The 20,377-nt window shown below is 35.5% G+C and overlaps 1 protein-coding gene across 2 annotated transcripts in view; it reads right to left on the reverse strand.

Moving 5' to 3' along the window:
• The window catches only part of CDH9 (cadherin 9, type 2 (T1-cadherin)), a 97,477-nt gene that overhangs the window by 53,187 nt on the left and 23,913 nt on the right, over nt 1–20,377 (reverse strand). For both annotated transcript variants that reach the window (XM_004678067.2, XM_012721983.1), the window contains exon 2: nt 8,057–8,333. In XM_004678067.2, coding sequence (XP_004678124.1) covers nt 8,057–8,284 — 228 coding nt within the window. In that variant the 5' untranslated portion in view covers nt 8,285–8,333. The remainder of the gene's footprint in view (nt 1–8,056; nt 8,334–20,377) is intronic.

Below are 20,377 nucleotides of genomic sequence, written 5' to 3' on the forward strand. Positions count from 1 at the left end.
CATGACTTTAAAACATCAATTACACAGAAATATAATAAGGGGCCTCCCTGGGTTATAGTCTTAGAGCTATCAAACTGTGGTAACCACTGCTATGTGAGTTCGATCCCCAGCCAAGGAGCTAATCAACATGGAGCTGACCCACATGGTGAAACAGACTTCTCCTGTCTTGCCTGCTGTTCCCCTCAGCAGTGTACTTTGTCCAGCTCCCCATTCTATCTCTGGTGAATCCTCTCACCCCCACATCTAGGCCACACCCCAGTTCTTTTATGCATAAATAAATAAAATCTTAAAAAAAGAAAAGAGAAACATAAGCAGATAAGCACCTATAAGAAAAATATTGACAGGAGCAATTAGAGAAATTAACAAATGCAGTTTCTAAATGTTTTTCATCCAGTAACACTTAAAAGAATACACAAAAACTGTATTGAAAAATGAACAATTCCTACTCCAACTTTAGCTAAGATTGTAGTACAATACACCCTAAGTATGTAATGTGTATTATTTCAACAAAGATAGTTTTAAATTTGTCATTTAAAAAAAAAAAACTATTAACATATGTATGAATTCATCTTGTGTATATTGATAGGGTAAGGCCAATAGAATTTATAAGCTGTGGGAGACTGAATTTAAATTTTTCAGAAAATGTTGCTAGAGGAATTTGAAACATTTGCAAAATGGTCACATACTAATTACTCACTTATTCTTTAATCTTGAACATATTTTTGTATCTCTGTTTTCAATGTATAGTTCTGAGTATGATGATTTATTGTAATCACATCCCTAGGAAATAGTGGCAGAGAAACAGAGTATTCACTGATGGAATTCCACCAAAGTCAAAGGATGTTATGAGAGCATTTTACATTTATGAAGGAGTAATCAGATGTTCCATTGAAGAGCTAACTAAGACAATCAGTTTTAACTGGATCCAGCTGGCCCTAACTGACTTCATCTGGCTCAAATCATAAGCAAAAGTCTCCAATTGGCTCAATAAGATAAAACCAGCTACAAACAGTTCTGATTGTCCCTAACCAGCTCAAACCAGTTCCAACAGACTCCAGCAGCTTAAAGCAACCCAACTGGCTTAAACTAGCTTAAACTAGCTCCAGGTAACTTCAACCAGTTCCAAACAAATTCATCTAGCTCGAATCAGATCAGACAGGCTTTAATAGGTTCCAACTGGACCCAGCAGGCTTCAGCTAGCTTTTACTGGCTCAAACTGGATCCAGCCAGCTACAAAAGGAAAAGAATTGGTTATAATTAAATGGAACCACATACAACCAACTCCAGCCAGGTCAGACTGGCATGACCTGGCTCAGCTCAGCTCCAAAAATCTCTACACTATTCAACATCAAACAAATAAAAAACACAGCTCTATCTGCATGAAACTGGCTCCAACATGTTCCAGCAAGCCCTAACTGGATTGAACTAGATCCAGTTGTCTCCAATTGGCTTCAGACAGTTTTGACCAGATCTAGCAAAGTCCAATTGTCTCCAATTGGCTTCAGACATTTTGACCAGATCTAGCAAAGTCCAATTGTCTCCAATTGGCTTCAGACAATTTTGACCAGATCTAGCAAACTCCATTTGGCTCAAACCAGTCCCAAGCAGATCCAGCAGTCACCAGTCTGCTTCAATTGGTTCAGTCCGTCTCAGACTGCATCCAGTGATGCACATCACTGCATGAGTCTGAGCCAACTCCAAATGGATCTGTCTCTAGCCCATTTAAACTAGATCACCCCAGCTTGAACTCACTCCAGCTAGTTCAAAACAGTTTTACTACCTCCAGACAGAGCCAACTGACTTCATTTGGCTAGACTCGGATCAAACTGACTCCGACCAGATCCAACCTGCTTGAAATGTTTTAGTATGAGTTGGATCATACTATGGTCCAACCCATACTAAAACAAATTCTAACCTACACCTGGCTCAAACCAGGTCAAACTACCTCAAACCAGATTCAGAAGACTCCAACTGGCTTGAATGGGTTTAAACATGCCTCCCGTTTCCTTACACAGTTGATAAAAACAAGAAATGAAACCCGTGTGGGGGAAAACATATAGTTTCCTGGCCATTCTCTGCCTGATGCTGCATCTGCGGACTTTAGGTCCAGGCTATTTTCCTCTTTGCTCTGGTGGCATCCTCTTTTATCTCACCTCTCATGGAAATATGAGGGTTTTTTTTTTGTGTGTACATCCTTTTATTTCAGATAAGCCTAATCATCCTTTTTTGACCCCTGAAGCATTATGAACTTTTCTTTCTCAGGCTACAAAAACATATCCTATTCTATGCCATAATTTGTTAGGATGAGGATTACTTTGCTCACAGGTGACAGAAACCTAATTTAAATTAGCTGTGTGAAAAAGTGAATTAATTTGCTTGTGAAATTGGAATAACCTAGAGTCTCTGAATCTGGCCAGGTATAACAGAAAACACATATTCAATAGGATTCTCTCCTAACCACTGCCCCACCATCTGCTCTGAGCCTTATTTGTACCTACACTTACTTTGGAGGGTAGCTAAAGTAGTGGTGAGCACCCCTGATTTATTTTTTTTTTAAGATTTATTTATTTGTGCATACAGAACTGGGGTACAGGCCAGAGGCTCAGGGGCGGCGAGAGGCTTCACCAGAGACAGACTGGGGAGCAGAACAGGCAGATGGGTGAAGTCCACTGCTGAGGGGAGCAGCGGGCGGGTCAGGAGAGGTCTGCCGAGCCATGTGGTCACCTCCGGGGCAGGCGGGAATCTAACTCATGGGCAAGTGGCTTTAGCTTCTCAGTGCTGTGCTTTAACCTGCTGTGCCACCAGGGAGGGCCGCGCAGCCCTGATTTTTACATACGCTTCATGGCCTTAAGCTCAGAGGAAGAGTACAGTGTTATTTCGACAAACATTTGTTAATAATTTTCCACACTGCTGTTATTGGCATTGTTAGGATTTGTGCATTTAATTATGTCCCAACGTCTTATGTAGATGCCTAGAAGGTATCGGGATTGACCTTCTTAACAATGCTTGTTCAACAAGTTTTGAATCAAATCAGTATGCCAATTTCATGATTCTTTTCTCAACACCATACTTATTGATGCCATGTTAATGGTTTGGACAAACATCATTTGATTTTATTCATACATGATATATAGAGAAACACTAAAAATTTAAATTGTGGCATAGGAGCTTGATATAGACAATCTCAGAGTTTAGGACAGTGAAGATTAATTTTATGTAAAAGGATACCTTTGAGATTGGACTTAAAGAAGTGGAGTTAAGATGATATTTATAATCTTCTATTATATATATATATATATATATTTATATATATTTACAGACAGCAGTGTGAAATAAGTCTTTATAAACTATCTTTAATATGTTTCAAATCAATCAGCTATTAATCTGATTAATATTGTTCCCATGTTTTTTTACTTTTAAACAGTTGACCTACCAGGAGAATTTGGGGATGTAACGTTTCATAAGCTAGAAGCAACTGCTAAATGGAGTACATCATAACTAATGATATTCTAAAACTTTTATAAATATAATTTGTTTACATTCTGAAAAATACTATAATATACTATTTTTTTTTCAAATTTTACTTCAGGAAATTGGAGACTTTATTTCTGCCGCTTACTTATCTTGCCTACTCCCTACACACACACATCTCACAAATCCATACACCAAACATTTCCACTCAAGTATTTATTTTTACATGTCTTGGAAAAAGTTGAATGTTTAATATATTAGTCAATATATATACATGTACAGAGTCATTCCACAGTTTGATTACTCAGTCTAACTTGAATCAGATTCCTATTTTGTTGCTATTACTCATGTTTCATAATGTCTTATTTAATATGTAAGCCAGTTATAACTTCTAATACAGAAGAGCTTGATAACATGCTGCAAATCCTTTCTACTCTGATGATTTCATGGTTACATTGATATTTCAAAATCAACTTACTATAGCTGTTTTTCTTCATAAAGATTAAAAGTCCTATGAGATTAGTACCTCTTAGTGCCATCATTATATTTTAACAACCTAGAAAGACCAAATGTATAATCTGTGCTCAAGTGTCAATAATGATAGTCACATCAGTACATAATTATTAAATCATGATAATTAATATTTTTTCAGGAACTAGTATGAGGATATTAAAAAAAATCAAAATTTTATGAAGACTCTCTAACATAATATTAGGAAATTTTACTATGCTACTTGTTAAATATATTTTACTTCCTCACTAGGGTGATATTACTATTCTCACTCAGTCACATGTGTCTATTCAAATTACAGAGAAGCTACAAAGCAATTGTGATGTCTTTGTAATCCTCCTAAGTAAGAACAAAAGGTTTCCATTTTTACAAAAAACAGAGTTAATAAACTTCTGACATTTGAATTCAAAAGTGACTAACCAAACTTCAGATTGCATTGTTGTAAAAATAAAAGCTTTCTCTTAATTTCCACTATCCTCTCTCCTCTGACTACCCTTTCCTGTATTGCAGATGGCCAGGGTGATAAATGGTAATATTCTACTGAGCTCCTCACACACACACACAAATACTAATTCATGTTCTTGTTACTTCAGTCCTCTTGAGTATAAAAACAATCACTCACCCCAAATTTGTGCTCCAATCATAAATAGTATGTATATATAAAAGTTTTCATCAGAAACTCATACCCATATATGTAAAAACAACTCAGGTTGAAAAATTGGGTTTTTATAGTAGTGGCCTACTTTATCTTATTTAGACATGTGTCTAAATATCAGTACATGTGTGTATATTTATTTTATAGTATTCTATGCAACCCTGCTTTTGTGTATTTGTCCATGTTATTTTTTTATTAAATTTTACTGGGTTTTCTGCTCACAAATACAGTCCCCTCAGCAGTCCTTGAAAATACCAGAAATTTAAAGTTAAAGAAAACTAAGTGGCGATTTAATGTAGCCTCAAAAAATATTTGAGGTTTGGAAAGTTTAATTGACTATTAAATTCTGTACAATTATTTGGTGACACAATCAAACTTGTAAGTTGCATGATTGCATGTATGCACATATATATTTTATTAAATTTCATTACTACTATTTTATTCTAAAACTAGTCACTCTGAATGCAGGAATAAAACCTTGATTTTATATCCAAGAACTTTATGTCCTTTTGACTTTATACAATTTTAATATTTCTGATCATTTTCTGTGATCCTTTCTTTTGTAAAATGATGAAAATCTCTTCTCATTGAAAGCTACCTTTTCTTACTTTCCCAATTACAGCATAAGGGAAATACTGCAGCCATTATTTCACAATGTCACCAATACAGTGGAACCTAGAAGCCACTGAATTTATCCAGGAAATCAGACTGATTTTGTCAGAAAGATATATTAAATCTTCATCAGTTCTCACAGATTTCACCAAGTTCAGGGGCAAGGGCCACACTAATCTCTGCATACGCAAACGCTAATGATTTTAAAACCCAGAAGAACAAGTTAGGCAATAGTTTATAGAAATTTAATAAGTTAACTTAGTTAGATGGTAAACGTCCATTTTCATAGTGGTCAAAATATATGGTGTAGGTCATATTTATGAAAAGGCCCTATAGCAAAACAGGGAAAGAAAGTTTATAAGGAAAAAAAAATCAGTGTAGGTGTTCTATGTTACCAAAAATTATCTTTAATATATATTGACCTCAATGGATAATATAAAAATAGCAGATGAATGGGTTTGATTATTCTCATTTGTCAAAAATTCCGGTTACATAATGGTTTTCCATTTCTGTTAATACTCTGGTTGTCAAGGATAAAAAGGTACAAAAAACTGGGTGAAAAAATGGGAAACACTTTCCAGAGACAGTGATAAAATGTTTTATGAGAACCAATTAAATTAAATTATGCACATACTTTTAGTAACTATTTTTGACAAATTACAAAACTAATTAACAAATAAGCAAAATAGTGCAAAAACAAAGCACAACACAGAGTTTGAAATGTCACTATAGCAATGGTGGCCCATTAATCAAGGCATGCTCAATTTTTTTAAAGGAAATACTTAAGTGTTTGTGGTAAAAACCTAGATTAGGTTGATCATGAGTGTTCTTTTATCAGTGACCATTCTTTTGTATCTGTGAAACTCCAAGAATGAATCCCTATATATAAGTTCAGTTGAACAAACTGTGGTCTCTATATACTGCCTTAGAAATAAGAATCATAAGGCAATTTGAAGTTCTTAGACAGAACCATTTGTCAGTTGAACTTGAACTATCCTGATGTTAGTTACTAGCTGTAGTGCTGAAAATGATGTTAAATGAGGGATGCTGGAGGATGCCATATGACTAACTGGAGGAAAAATAAGAGGGAAAAAGAATAAGTAAGTGTACTGTGTGACCTATGGAGCTAGAGGAGAGAGGGATGAAAAAAAGGAAATAACAGATTTCCAATAAAGAAAGCTGAATTTGGGCCCTCCCTGGTGGCACAGTGAGTTTAAACACAGCACTAGGAAGCTAAAGCCACTTCAGTATGGTTCAATCCCTGCCCCGGAGGTGACCCACATGGTGGGACAGATCTCTCCTGACCCGCCCACTGCTCCCCTCAGCAGTGTACTTCGTCAGTCGGCCTGTTCTGCTCCCCACTCTGTCTCTGGTGAATCCTCTCACCACCCCTGCACCTCTGGCCTGTATCCCAGTTCTACATGCATAAATAAATAAACCTTAAAAAAAAAAAAGCTGAATTTGTACACACACACACACACACAAAAGAATTACAGAAACATTTTGTCACTTTCACAAACAAATGAATATCAGGTTTGAAAATAATAGGCATGACGTCTGTGATACCAAGTATGTTTTATGTTTTCAAGTTTGACTTAGCTTATCTCATTTTCTTGATGTGGCCAGTAAGACAAACAATACTCATGTTATCACAGTTTATTTCTCATATCATGTGCCAAGAATCTAGAAAAATAAATACATTGTCAATATCCATGTTAATATTCATAGGTTTTGTGTCAGTCTCAGAATTTGAAAATAACCCAGCATTCGGCATAAATTAGGATAATCCACAGTGAATAAAGGAATTGCCCTGTGTAGAATATAAGAACAGGGATTAAATGAGGAAGATGAATAAATAGAAATGATTGCTATTGAAAATATTATGCCAGGATACTCCCTGGTGTCACAACGGGTAAGGACCCAGCACTGCAAGCTGGCTGTGGTCACTTCTATGCGAGTTCAATTCCGGCCCCCGAGGTGATCACATGACGCGGCAGACCTCTCCTGACCTGCCGACTGAACCCCACTCTGTCTCTGACTGCCTCTAAATCTTCTCACTGTCTCTGTACCTCTGGCCTATATCTAGTTCTGTGTGTATAAATAAATAAGTCTTAAAAAATTATTATGCCAACTATTTTTGAGACACAGAAGAATAAAACTAGAATGAATGGTTTCCACAAAATCGTATGCACAAATGACAACAAATTGTCATTTTTCATAACTACTAATGAGCCACTGTTAGTGCTGCTAAATCTTCCTAAACAAATAACTTGTTTCTTTTTCCTTTACTTCCTCCTTCTGCTTTGAAACCTTTCTTCTGGATGATGGGGGAGAAATTATCTGATAGTCAGGAACAGACACCTCTAGAATTATTTGGATTTTGTCTTATATAGAACATACTATCTTAATTAATATTACTTACTCCTGATAAACAACAATACATGTCATTTTTAATGCATTACAACTATATTATATCATATACCAAAGATAATTTCCCATAACTTTAAATTAAATTTCAATGAATTATTTTTTTCCTTGCAATATAATCACATAAAATGAAATCATATCCAGCTGGTTAAGAATGGAAAGAGTTTTCACATGACTTAAATTATTTTAAGATTTACTATGGATCCTGCTCTCCATTTAGCTCTCTGAATAAATCTTATCCCCCACCCAAATTCTATTTGCAATATCCCTCATTTTGCTCATTATAATATGAAAACATAAATAAGCACCTGTGGCAGGGAAAGTTGTAAACATACATTTCTTCACTTTCAGCTTCAGGATATATTATATAAACATTCTTACCTTGCCCACGTATTGTGTGTCTGTACCTGTGTACTCTTCCAACAAAAAGAATTGATTCCACATCCAGCCACGCTTGGTGCGATGTAGTACTTTACCATCATCTTTTGTCACACTCACTATTCTTTTGCTTGGCAAATAACCATTAGCTTTTTCTTGAGAAAGGATAGCATCAAATGTACAGAACATACAGGTCCAGATGAATAATGGTAGACAATGGTAAGTCCTCATTTTCTATTGCTTCAGCAAAATCCCAGCTTCAATGTACTGTCTGTTTCCCCTGAGGAGTGAGGGAGAAAGTGATTTGTTAGGTTAAGATTCACTTTCACATTTGCTATCAACTCTACAAATTTAATTTTTAATACATGTGATTTAAATTGTATAGGTGATATGCTACATTTAAATTTCTTTTGTAACATTAGTGGGCTATCATTAAAAACTCATATACCAGGTAAGCAGGACAATATAGATAGCACAAATAAACAGACATAGTATTAATAATTACCTTTGATACTATCACCAGTCATATAAATGTAAATATAACTGTTTTGAATACTATTGAAATAAAACTAAGCTATAAAATATACCAAAAAGCACATTAAGCATTCTCAAAGTCCATACAGCTAATAAAGTAGGATGTATGTAAGTGCTACATATATGTGACCCTATATATTTTAAAGAAACTATTTTCTGCTCACAATCTACCAAGTTGTTCTCTTGTCATTCTTTTCTGCAATATATTAAGATGCCATTTCAAAACGAACTAAATATTACACTTTGGGTGGTGTTTTTCAATACCTAATACCGCCACATACTGATCTTTTCTAGTCAGTGAATATTTTTTCCAAAAATCAGTTAAGCAATATATTTTTTAAAGATTTATTTATTTATGCTTACAGAACTGGGGTACAGGCTATAAGTGTGGTGGGTGAGAGGAATCACCAGAGACAGAGTGGGGAGCAGAACAGGTAGATGTACTGAAATACACTGCTGAGGGGAGCAGCAGGTGGATTCGGAGAAGTCTGCCGCACCATGTGGGCCAGCTCCCTGGTTGGGGATAAAACTCAGACTATAGTGGTAATAGAGCTGAGACTTAACCTCTAGGCCACTGAAGATTTCATCTGTCCCAGTTTTAAACTGTAATTTTCATAAAATACTTGTACAGAGTTAGCTTAGTGTTAGCACACAAATTTACAACATGTCAGTGCTTCCAGAGCCATCATCTTCATCATCTATCATTGTTACTCTCACATTAGCCATGCACACCTACATGCATGTGTTGAACACAGCAATGTGCAGATCCTAATATAGAGACATGTATGGTTTGGAGCTACTGGCTCTGTCTAGAATATAGGTACCCTAATTTCCATGGCTTGTTTTAAAAATATGTGTATCATTTTGGGGCCTCCCTGGTGGCACAAGGGGTTAAGTCTCATCACTATGAAGCTATCTGCAGCCAGGGCAGCATGAGTTCAATCCCCAACCAGGGGGCTACCCACATGGTGCAGCAGACTTCTCCTGTCTTGCCAGCGTCTCCCCTCAGCAATGTATTTCAATAAATCTACCTGTTCTGCTCCCAACTCTGTCTCTGGTGAATTCCCCTCACCCTCTTACTCCCACCCCCCCACCTTTGGGCTGTGTCATGAGCTCTTGTATGCATAAATAATTAAATGGTTGAAAAAATATTGTATTACTTAACAAAATATACATTTATGATCACACATCTACACATTCCAGAATGAGAGGTCAAAATTATTTGTTGATTCTGAAATCTTGAGTGATGATAATTATCCATCATCAGGTTTTTATATGGTTATTCATAGTCCTATAAACTATGGAAAATTGTGATATTTAACTGTGAAGTACCAGAAAACTATGATATCAAATGGTTCTTCGAAAAGAGTAAAACAGAAATATACCATCAGTGGACACTGACTCAGAACGAGGTCCACATTTTGTTGATCAGTGGTGATGCATGGGACATTTGCAGTCAGAGAATATCAAGCACAGATGATACCTCACTCTGGTAAAATGAGCAGATCCTTGTTCTGGTTACCCTGTTTTAGCTATGTCTTTGGGCCTTTGCCATTGATGATTACCCTTACGAGGTCACACCTCACATCCTGTGACATGTTGTAATGTTGACACCCATTTAGGTGGCCTACAGAAAACTCACTTGTGTTAGACAAAGACTGAAACAGAAACAAGATCACATAGGCCTTTATAAGCTAGATAAGGAAAATATACATTCATTCCAATACAGTAGAAAGCAGTTGGAAGGTTTTAACATGACATGTCTAAAGCATTGTGCATCACATTATTGAGAAAGTATAAATTAGAGAAGGAAAGGGGTTTGGTAGAGTGAGATCAATTTTTTTTTCGGTTGCTCCACTACAGAAAAATGATGGTGATATCTTCTAGAGAAGTGGCTTAAAGAAGACACTGATATTTTGCTTAGATTTCTTTTGATACTTTACTATGGTCACAACACACACACATACACAACACAAGCATGATGGTTTTGTATTATATTACTTCTAATGGGTTGCACCTGCCACTTTCTCTAGAAGATTCTCTTTGCTACTGGTCATATTGCCCCCAACAACAGGGAGTCTAGCTTTCCTGCCAGTTAACAGTGATCTCCTGTGGAATCCCTGAGTGGCTATGTAACAGGTGCAAGCATATGAAAACCCACTTATTATTCACATTTCCAAGCTCTTCTATAGAATCACACTGAGGCTAGAACTTGCACGGATATCATGTCCTTGTTTGGATTTATCTTCCAATCTATTTTCCCACAGTCTCCTTTACTTTTCTAACCTAACATTTGCATACAAATCCCTACCACAGGGATTTGAGACCTCAAGAGGGTACCAAATCTAATAAAAAGGGGAACTGAACGTAGTAATAAAATTGACATATTCGGATAATCAGAGGAGTAGATTCTACCTTCTCAATGTGTTGATGGTGAAATGTGAAGAATAAATAAAATATAACTCTTAGATTATTTATGAACTGGGTAGATAACTGAGGCATTTGTAGAGTGAGGTTTATGTCAGGGATAAGTGATCTATTAGGAAAATAAGGAATCAAATGATTATTTTTGTATTACAGTCAAAAAAAATAATTCAGTTGTCACTATTGTCGCTAACGACATTTCTCATAACAAATAAGACAAGTGACTACTCCTAATCTTACATAATTTAACTAGTATAGCTACTAAATACCTTCTAACAAAGATTCTTCAATAGTCCCCCATGTTGTCTATTACGGGAAAGCTGAGGTAAATGACTGCTCAAGTTTTTATACAAGTGAGACTGGAAAGTGAGACTTAAGTCCCATCACTCCCTTGTACTTTACTTCTACTGCTCCCCAAATAACGTGCTGACATTGGTGATGCTATCAAGTGACATTTATTCTTTTCCCCTGAGTTCTAGTTACAAAGCTTAGTCTTTTTTTCAAACACTAGATGTTAAGTCTCCTTATAGTGATATTACTGGAAAAGTGTGACCACATAAGAAGCAGGGGCAAGCTAAAACTTTGTTTGTTGCAGGAACTTGCAAATATCATAGGTGGGTGTAATATTATTGTGGTAGGTAGCCCAGAAGGGTACATCCATGTTTTAAGGGTTTACACAATTCAAGGTCATTGCCTTTTCTCACACAAGCCTGGGGCCATCTTACCTAGTACATCCACAACCATCTCTGTGTTTTCAATTTCTCTGTCATATTGCGTTTCCTTAAGAAGTCATCATAGAAAATTCCAAAAATTTAGCCAACTGTAAACTCTATTGTTTTCTTTCATATCATCCATGTATTTTCTTCCTATGGTTAACCACACTTTATCTCTTTCACTTAGTGGGTTATATGTTTATTGACTATTTCCTGTAATTTTAACATATTTTATACCATAGTAAGATATTTTAAGTCACTTTATACTTTGTTTTTTACAGTGAACAAATGGCTATTGACATGCAGTAGTTGTTTAATGTGTATTTGTGAAATTAATTGGCTCATTGGTTCATGATAAAAATGGATGATCTCTACCTTGGGTTTGGGAATCCATATAAAATTGATGTATATTCTATTGCATAAGCATGCTAAGATATATATAGAAAGAGCTGAATAGAGAGGAAATGTGTCCTTTGAGATAATTTTGTCCTTTCTAACAAATATAATACATTCTACAGTGAAATACAAGTAAGAGTTATAAGAACCTACATAATATGGATTTAATGTGAACTTCACAATTTATATGTTTGAACTTTGAAGTTCTTTTATAAAATTTTCTTTTTATACCCTTCATAATTCTTGGTGTAATTCTGTAACACTTAGACAACAGTGCACCCTGCCTGTGGCAAATTTAACATCTGGATGTGATTCTACTCTTAGTCAAAATGCACATTAAAAAATGCACATTGTATTTAGTTTTAAAGCTAGCAAGCTCCTATCTCATGGGAGTTATTAAAAATTCTTCATATCCTTTATTCATTCAATAGCAACAAGCTGATTGCTAAATTTTCTATGCTCAATTATCTCTATCAGCCTAAATGCTCTGCATTTTAATCACATATTTTGTTGCTAAATAAATACCATTGGATGCATTATAAAGTACAATATTTTAAATTTGGTTAAAGTTTGATTTTGTAATCAGGGAATTCACTTGAATCTTGTTCACTTTAAAAACTGAAAATTGTTTTATTATTATTCCCTTGTTCCCCTAATTATATTTCAATTACATTTGAGGCAAAAAAAAAAAAAAAATAGCTGTTGGCTATTTGTGACTCAAGAAAAAAAAAGTGCATTATTTTAATTAAGCAGGATGTTCAGCACATCAAATCCACATCCCAAATTAAATTATATCATTGTGTCTTATCCTTGAAGCTTAAACTCTTATAAAGTATTTTAATGATTCCAATCTTGCTTTCCAATCCAACTTTCTCAGATAAAATATACAAATAACAGTAAGATATATGATCCATTTTACTATCTTATCATTAACCACATCATAATCATTAAAATATGTCCATATATATTAACCTATTTATCTTTAAAAACTGTAAGCTATGGTCATTTAGTGCTAGTTCTTTCCATATGAGATGCATGTGGTTGGAAAGACAAAGAAAACCATTTCTAATTATCTAGCTATTTTGTGGTTTTGGCAAATGTTAAATTATGTTGTTTGATTCCTTTGCCAGAGATGGTTCCAATTGTTTTACATACCAGTTAGAGAGAAATGTCTGACTGTTCAATTAAATAAATTACACATATAGTAAGAACAAATTCTATGAAATGGAAAACAGAAATTAAGAGTCTTACATAATCAAGGAAATGAATAAGGGTGTGTGTATATATGTGTGTATATATATATTAAGATTTATTTATTTATGCTTACAGAACTGGGGTATAGGCCAGAGATGTGGTGGGTGAGAGGATTCACCAGAGACAGAGTGGGGAGCAGAAAAGGCAGATTGACAAAATACACTGCTGAGGGGAGCAGCGGGTGGGTCAGAAGAAGTCTGCCATGCCATGTGGGTCAGCTCCTTGGCAGGGGATCAAACTTATACTGTAGTGGCTTTGGAGAGCTTCATAATGATGTGCTTTAATGTGTTGTGCCATCAGGGAGAGCCCAGGTTATATATTTTTTAACATAGGTATTTCCATAGTAGTTTATAATTCACACATTTATTATGTAGCTATGTATACATATACTAATGTAATATAGTTAACTTGTAGTTTAGTATATCTGTTTCCCATATATTTCTTTCTAGAAATATTTATTTTAAGAATTCCATGTCAAATTATTGTTGTCAGGGACCTAGACCAGGACTTTGCCTACTATGCACAAAATAACACTTGATTGGAACTTAGGGTAAACATCCTGGTTGAGAATGCAGCACACCCAAATCCCTTCTCCCACTCCTTTCTCCCTTGGAGCTCAGCAAGTTCCTGCACCTGAGAAAGGTTTTATCTCTGGCTCCCGAGATAAGTGTCCACTCCCTTAAGATGATTATGCATCCCTCCCCTCAAACCCATTGACCTTCCCCCACCAGCACCGCTCTCTTTGTATACATATATGTATATATATATATATAGCTGCAGGACACAATAAAGCTCTCTCTCTCTCTCTCCTCTCTCTCTCCTCTCTCTCCTCTCTCTCTCTCCTCTCTCTCTCGCTCTCTCGCTCTCTCGCACTTGTCTCCATCTTTGCCTTCTTCCTTTCGTCGACCCTGGGACCCCAATCCTCGGCCTTGCTGGTCAAGGCCCCTTACATATTGTCACATTATATTTTGAGATTCTACCTTATGAGGTAAATATTAAATATGATCCAAGAATTTCAGAAGTTGTGATAAATTTGAGTTGTCATCTTTGTATAAGTGATCCTTTGTAGATGACAACAATATACTCCCATATTTAAAACTTAACTTTAAGTCTTCTATAAAAAACTGGTGACATATACAGATATATAAGAAGATAAGCACCTAAATCCTATCAAAGTCACAATAATGACAGTATACATAATAGGGTATGAGGATATATAAACAATAGATACAACTTTAGAATATAAAAATATGTAAAAAGCTTAATGCCATTATCTGAGAAAAATCTCTATAGAGCTAGTTGATGTAGATTAATAAAGTAAATTATCATTGATGACTATATGATATATGAAAAACACATGAACTTAAAATTAAAAGGTGACAGGCAAACAAATTATTTTGTCCAATATTGATGCTCTTTATTGAGAACAAGAGCTTCAAAATTTATATATGATCCTTTGCAACAAGGATAAACCCTATTGAGGTAGCCAAAATACTACACATGTATTCAGTTAATATACTCCCTATAACATAACTGGACATAAAAATGACAAATGTAGAAAGTGTCGTTTTAGATATCTTCTGATGTGGAGTTATGCCTGATAAGTAAGCAATTTTATTCCATGTCAGAGATGGAAAAACTGCTAAGAGAATTCTATCTCTTCTCAGGAATTGTTTAATCATATTGGCTAACAAGGTATTATTGGGCATGTAGAATTTTATATTATCACAAATAAATGTTGACTTTTTAATCAATTCATTCTAAACACTGGAAACTACACAAAAAGATTTACAAGGTGGTGTGACAAAAAAGCATAATATACAGCATGAAATTAGACTATAATTAATCCAACGGAATGCACACCATCAGCATAAGTATACGCAACATTTTCATCTGAGGATAAAATACATCAGGGTTGGTAAAATATATGGGAAATCAGATGAACAGAGCTTACATGAAAAGGAACAATTAAACTATTATATGAAATAGAAATGTTCCCAACGCTTCTCACAATCTAGATAGACCTTTCAGCTTCGTAGAAAAAATGCAATGCCACATATTATGGAGAATCAGTTAGTGACTTTGTATGTAAAGAATATTCTTAAATAGCAGGGTTAGCTATAAACTTTATGAAAGAAGCATAAGGAAGTTATAGATAATGCACATATGTGCTGTCTCATCTAAATTGGTAAAAATCATTGATAAAAAATATACAAAGACACTGGTGATACAACAATGCTTTAAACAAAGCCTCTGTACAATGATGAAGGCAGAGGAAAATAAAGTAGTGGGTGGCAATATATATAAATAAAAATAAAACAATTATTTTGAAGCTTATACTATAATCATCAAGACATTTTGGCTTTGGCAAAATAATAGAAACATTCCAGTTGAATTAAGTGGAATACAGAATACAATGAACTGATTGGTGTCAAAAGGGCAAAGACAATTCAGTGAAGAAAGGTTAACTTATATGACATGAAAATAATAAAACAATTTCCTTCTCAATGGTAGGTAAGAAAACAAAAGCTCTATAATTAAAGTTTAAATATAAAAGATAATTTTAAAATGAAATATAAAAAACTAGAAAAGGAAGACGGCATTCAAGGATCCTGTTGTCAAATGGACATAGTGATCAGTACTAATAGTGACCAAAATAATTCTAAGACTATTAACCAGGATTGTGTATGAACCACATAAAATTTGCACAAAGTAATTTGTCCAAAGCCATCAAATTCTTAAAATTGACAGTGTTTGACTCTGTAATTCAGTTCTGGAAAAGTTTCTTAAGAACTTAGGCATTTAAGTGAGAAGTCTGGTATAAACATATTTATCAAAACATTATGTGTCATTAGCTATACTGGAAATGCCAGACATGTGCCTCCAGAGCCACACACTGCTCTACTTCACTCAGGAGATTAAATGTCTAAGGACTGTGTGAGTGGGCTCACTGATTCTTGGTTGAATTTAGCTAGTGTGGGTGCAGGCATGAGGCCCTGGGTAGAAGAGGGAGGTTGCACTTCCTTCATGAAGTGACCCTAAGAGCCGGATGCTTTTCTCTACAATGAGCTGCAGCTCCTTTTACAAGTTATTGTGTTAGAGAAACAGGACATGTTCTGGAGTAGTATCTCTTCAAGTCCTTGGCCTTTCGGTCCAGAATGAGTAATAGGTTCATATTGGGTTTTTTTTTTTTAAGATTTATTTATTTTGTGCATACAGAACTGGGGTACAGGGCAGAGGCTCAGGGGTGGCGAGAGGCTTCACCAGAGACAGAGTGGGGAGCAGAACAGGCAGATTCACGAAGTACACTGCTAAGGGGAGCAGTGGGCGGGTCAGGAGAGGTCTGCCTCGCCTTGTGGTCACCTCCGGGGCAGGAGGGAATCTAAGTCATGCGAAGTGGCTTTAGCTTCTCAGTGCTGTGCTTTAACCTGCTGCGCCACCAGGGAGGGCCAGGTTCATATTGTTTTAAATTCCTGGTATAAAACCATTCAACATAGTTCCTTTAACTCTGCTCAAACCCTTTTAAACCCTTTGCAATTGCTAAGTGTATCATCTGTTTCCTGAAAATAAGTCATTTCAACAGAAACATTGGTGAAAATCTGAAAATTAACTAAATAGCTGAGACTGCAGGGAAGACCAATAAATCATGAAACTTACATGTACCATATTGTCATATCATGGTCACCAAAAATCCCATGCACTAATTCTTTTACCCCGTATCTAAGAAATGCATATTTGTTGTGTCCTTTCATTCACCTACAGCCTCTGCACCTTTGTGCAATGACCTGTATGCACATATGTGTGCAAATTATTTATATAAGGCATGAGACAATGACCCACTTCAGAAGATGGCCAGGGATACCCTTAGGTAACTGTTGACCAACTGTGTGGTCAGGGTCAAGATGGTCTGGGGGTAGCTTGAAAATTATACCAAGCATCTACACAAGAATTTCTACCTTATACATGGCCAACATGTCCTCTCCTGTTCCCTGTATAATTGATAGATATCCTTTGATCCCTTTGAAGTCCTGTTCCCCATAAAGATGAATACCCTTTGTTTCCCCTGGACCCTATTTCTCCCACCATTGTCACATGATCAATCACGCTTGTTCACTATTACTAAATAAATAGCAAGAGGGCTGTTTACTGAACAGCAGCTACTTGCCTTGCAAACCTACTCCACAGCTTGTCTCTCAGGTGGCGTGTCCTTGGGGGCGTGCAGGAATGACTCTTTCCTCCACACCTACTCTTTTTCTTGGCACACTTATTTTTTTCTTGCTGAACAGTAGAATCTTTAACTGGTTTATATTCCAGGAATATAGTGTACATGACTAACAAGAGAAGTTATTTATGACACATCCCTAAATAAATTACTGACAATGGAAATCACTTATTGCATAATATTTAATCTACTGGAAAAGTGAAAGATAAAGCCATAGCTCCAATGTTTAATCAGTTGAGGAAGGTACAAATGAATTGTCTTCTTGTGGTTTTAAGTCAGTGTCCAATGTCGAAATGAACACCAGAATCTGTGAAGTGCAAATTAATGTGTGCCTCACATGCATCAGTCTACACAAATTAATTTTCTTTTAAGAAAGGGTGCAGAGCACAGAAATTGCCCACATTTAAAAGTCTATTTGGTTTGACAAAATTCTTTCATAAGTTAGTTACAGAAAGCAATCATTCCGATCAAAGTATTGTTTAGCTTATGCCTTAGGTTGTGGAAAGGAAGAATGGGACTAAGCGGATGGGTGGTAGAAAGTGTGTTTACGGCAGTAACTGAAGAGAAGAAAGGCATTTAAATAGCTATGGAAGGGCATATTATAAGGCAACTATAAACAACTATAAACAATCATTATAATTCTCACACTAGAAGTAAAGATGATACAGAGTATTTTAATCAAATATTTAGGAGGGTACTATGGACTTTAAACAGAAATGGCAACTTTTTAATTATAATGAACTTTTTTAGTCTAGAGACTGAATTATGTTTTAAAAGCATGAATTCTGGGTTAATATGTATAGTATTAAAATGAAATTGATCTTATTAAGATACAGCTATTGAAATATTTTTTAAAGCTGGTTGTGGCATAAGAATATATAAACATATTAATTAATGCAATAAACAATATGAACCCCATAGCAGAACCAATCAGTACCATCATTTCAAGGAAATAATGAACAAGCAAGGTATATCGGATATCTAATTACTCTGATGATAGAATCACAGATAGCTCTAATAGTGCTGTGGATTACTACTCATAAACATAATTGAGGGATATGCTAAATTTTAATTGGGGATTAATACAAAATTTGAGGTAATATCTTTTTGCTTAAATTTATAGGATGCTTATAAAAATTCATTAGAACCAACTTCAAAATAAAAAGGACTTAAATCTTGGAAAATACGTAATTTTACATTGACATTCTAGAGGTAGGCAGAAGAGTGGGATGAACAGTAAACCCAGATGGAGGAGATACAGATTAGCATTCTGAATTTGTCACACTCTTAAGGAGCTTAGGCGACTTTATTATCTAGGTCTTATTTTCATTATATCTGGAATGGGAATCATAAGCAGACCTTATAAGGAGATAAAATGATTAAATAAAATCATGCATAAAAGAATGTGAAATATAGTAGATCATAACACATAATTATAGTCTTCTTTCCTTTCTACTGAAACTATTGATTAAGTCATTATATAAATATATTCTATTAATGTGCAATAAAAATATGCTTTTGCCTAGGAAACTCTAAATGAGATGTGAGAGGGTTATTGTCAACTATGCTAGTAGCCACTTTAGAGACATAAGCACACTGATAGTTTATTATAACTGCTCATCTGGATTCTGTAGTAGATGATGTGATGGCCATCCAAATCCCATTTACCAAACCAGACTACTTACCTGTCTGCTTCTGTGAGCTTTGACTGTAAACTGCTCATTGCTATCCTTTCTTTTTAGAAATTGTCTGAATTGATAACACCTGAGAAGCTAGGAGAGTTACTTCACTCTCCAGTACATTCAGTGACACTGAGACACAACGAGCCAGCGCCCCTGTCTCTCTGTTTCAGTTTATGTATAGATCCTTCTGTTAATCAGTCCAGGAATGCACTCAACTTGAGGCCATGTTGGTGTGGTGTTCTTTCCCCCGTCTTCTACTTCATTCCTTCCCTTATGATTTTTCTCCTGAGAGGCAAATTTTCAATAAATCTCCTGCAATGAATCTCCTGCACCTCAAATATAAATATTTGACTCATTCCAGGGAATCAACTTAGATTACACACACTCACACACACACACATATATACACATGCAATGATTTATCTGATGTCTAGCATTGATGACCACACTTCAAACAGCACACTTCAGGTACTTGGGGTACAAAGAAAAGACTTCTGTTCTTGCGTAAATTGAAAGCAGGAAAAGACACACAATACCTGACACATAATAAATATGGAAAGCATCTATTATAGAAGCTTTTATATGTTATTTAAAAAAATTAGAGCAAACAGAGTAAATCTGGGGGCTGGTTAAGGGAAGGAAATTGAGATTCTAGATTGGTCTCATTAAAAAATACTGAGTTAATATTTGAAGAAGGGGAGCTAGCCACGCAGTCAAATGCAGGAAGTGTTTTCAATCAGAGGACAAGATTCATAGTGCGATGTTCCTCGCTTATTTCAAATGTGTCTGAAAGGAGTAAGTGAGGGAGAGAATACAGATGAAGAGAAAACAGAGGAACAGAGAGGGGGATGCTTTGTGGACCAGAGGAGGCAGTAAATGAACAAGGAAGTATATAGAGTGATAGAAAATACTAAGACTAATGATTGACCTTGTTTCAAACTATAACCTTCAAGCAGTAATTAATATAACAAAAGACTTTTTAAACTAAATGTGAATAATCTTTTATCTCGCCTATTAAATTTTTTTTTTTTAAAGATTTATTTATTTATGCATACAGAGCTGGGGTACAGGCAAGAGGCTCGGGGCGGTGAGAGGCTTC

The sequence above is a fragment of the Condylura cristata genome, unplaced genomic scaffold (assembly GCF_000260355.1).
Source record: "Condylura cristata isolate star-nosed mole 26May11 unplaced genomic scaffold, ConCri1.0 scaffold00007, whole genome shotgun sequence".
Taxonomy (NCBI): domain Eukaryota; kingdom Metazoa; phylum Chordata; class Mammalia; order Eulipotyphla; family Talpidae; genus Condylura; species Condylura cristata.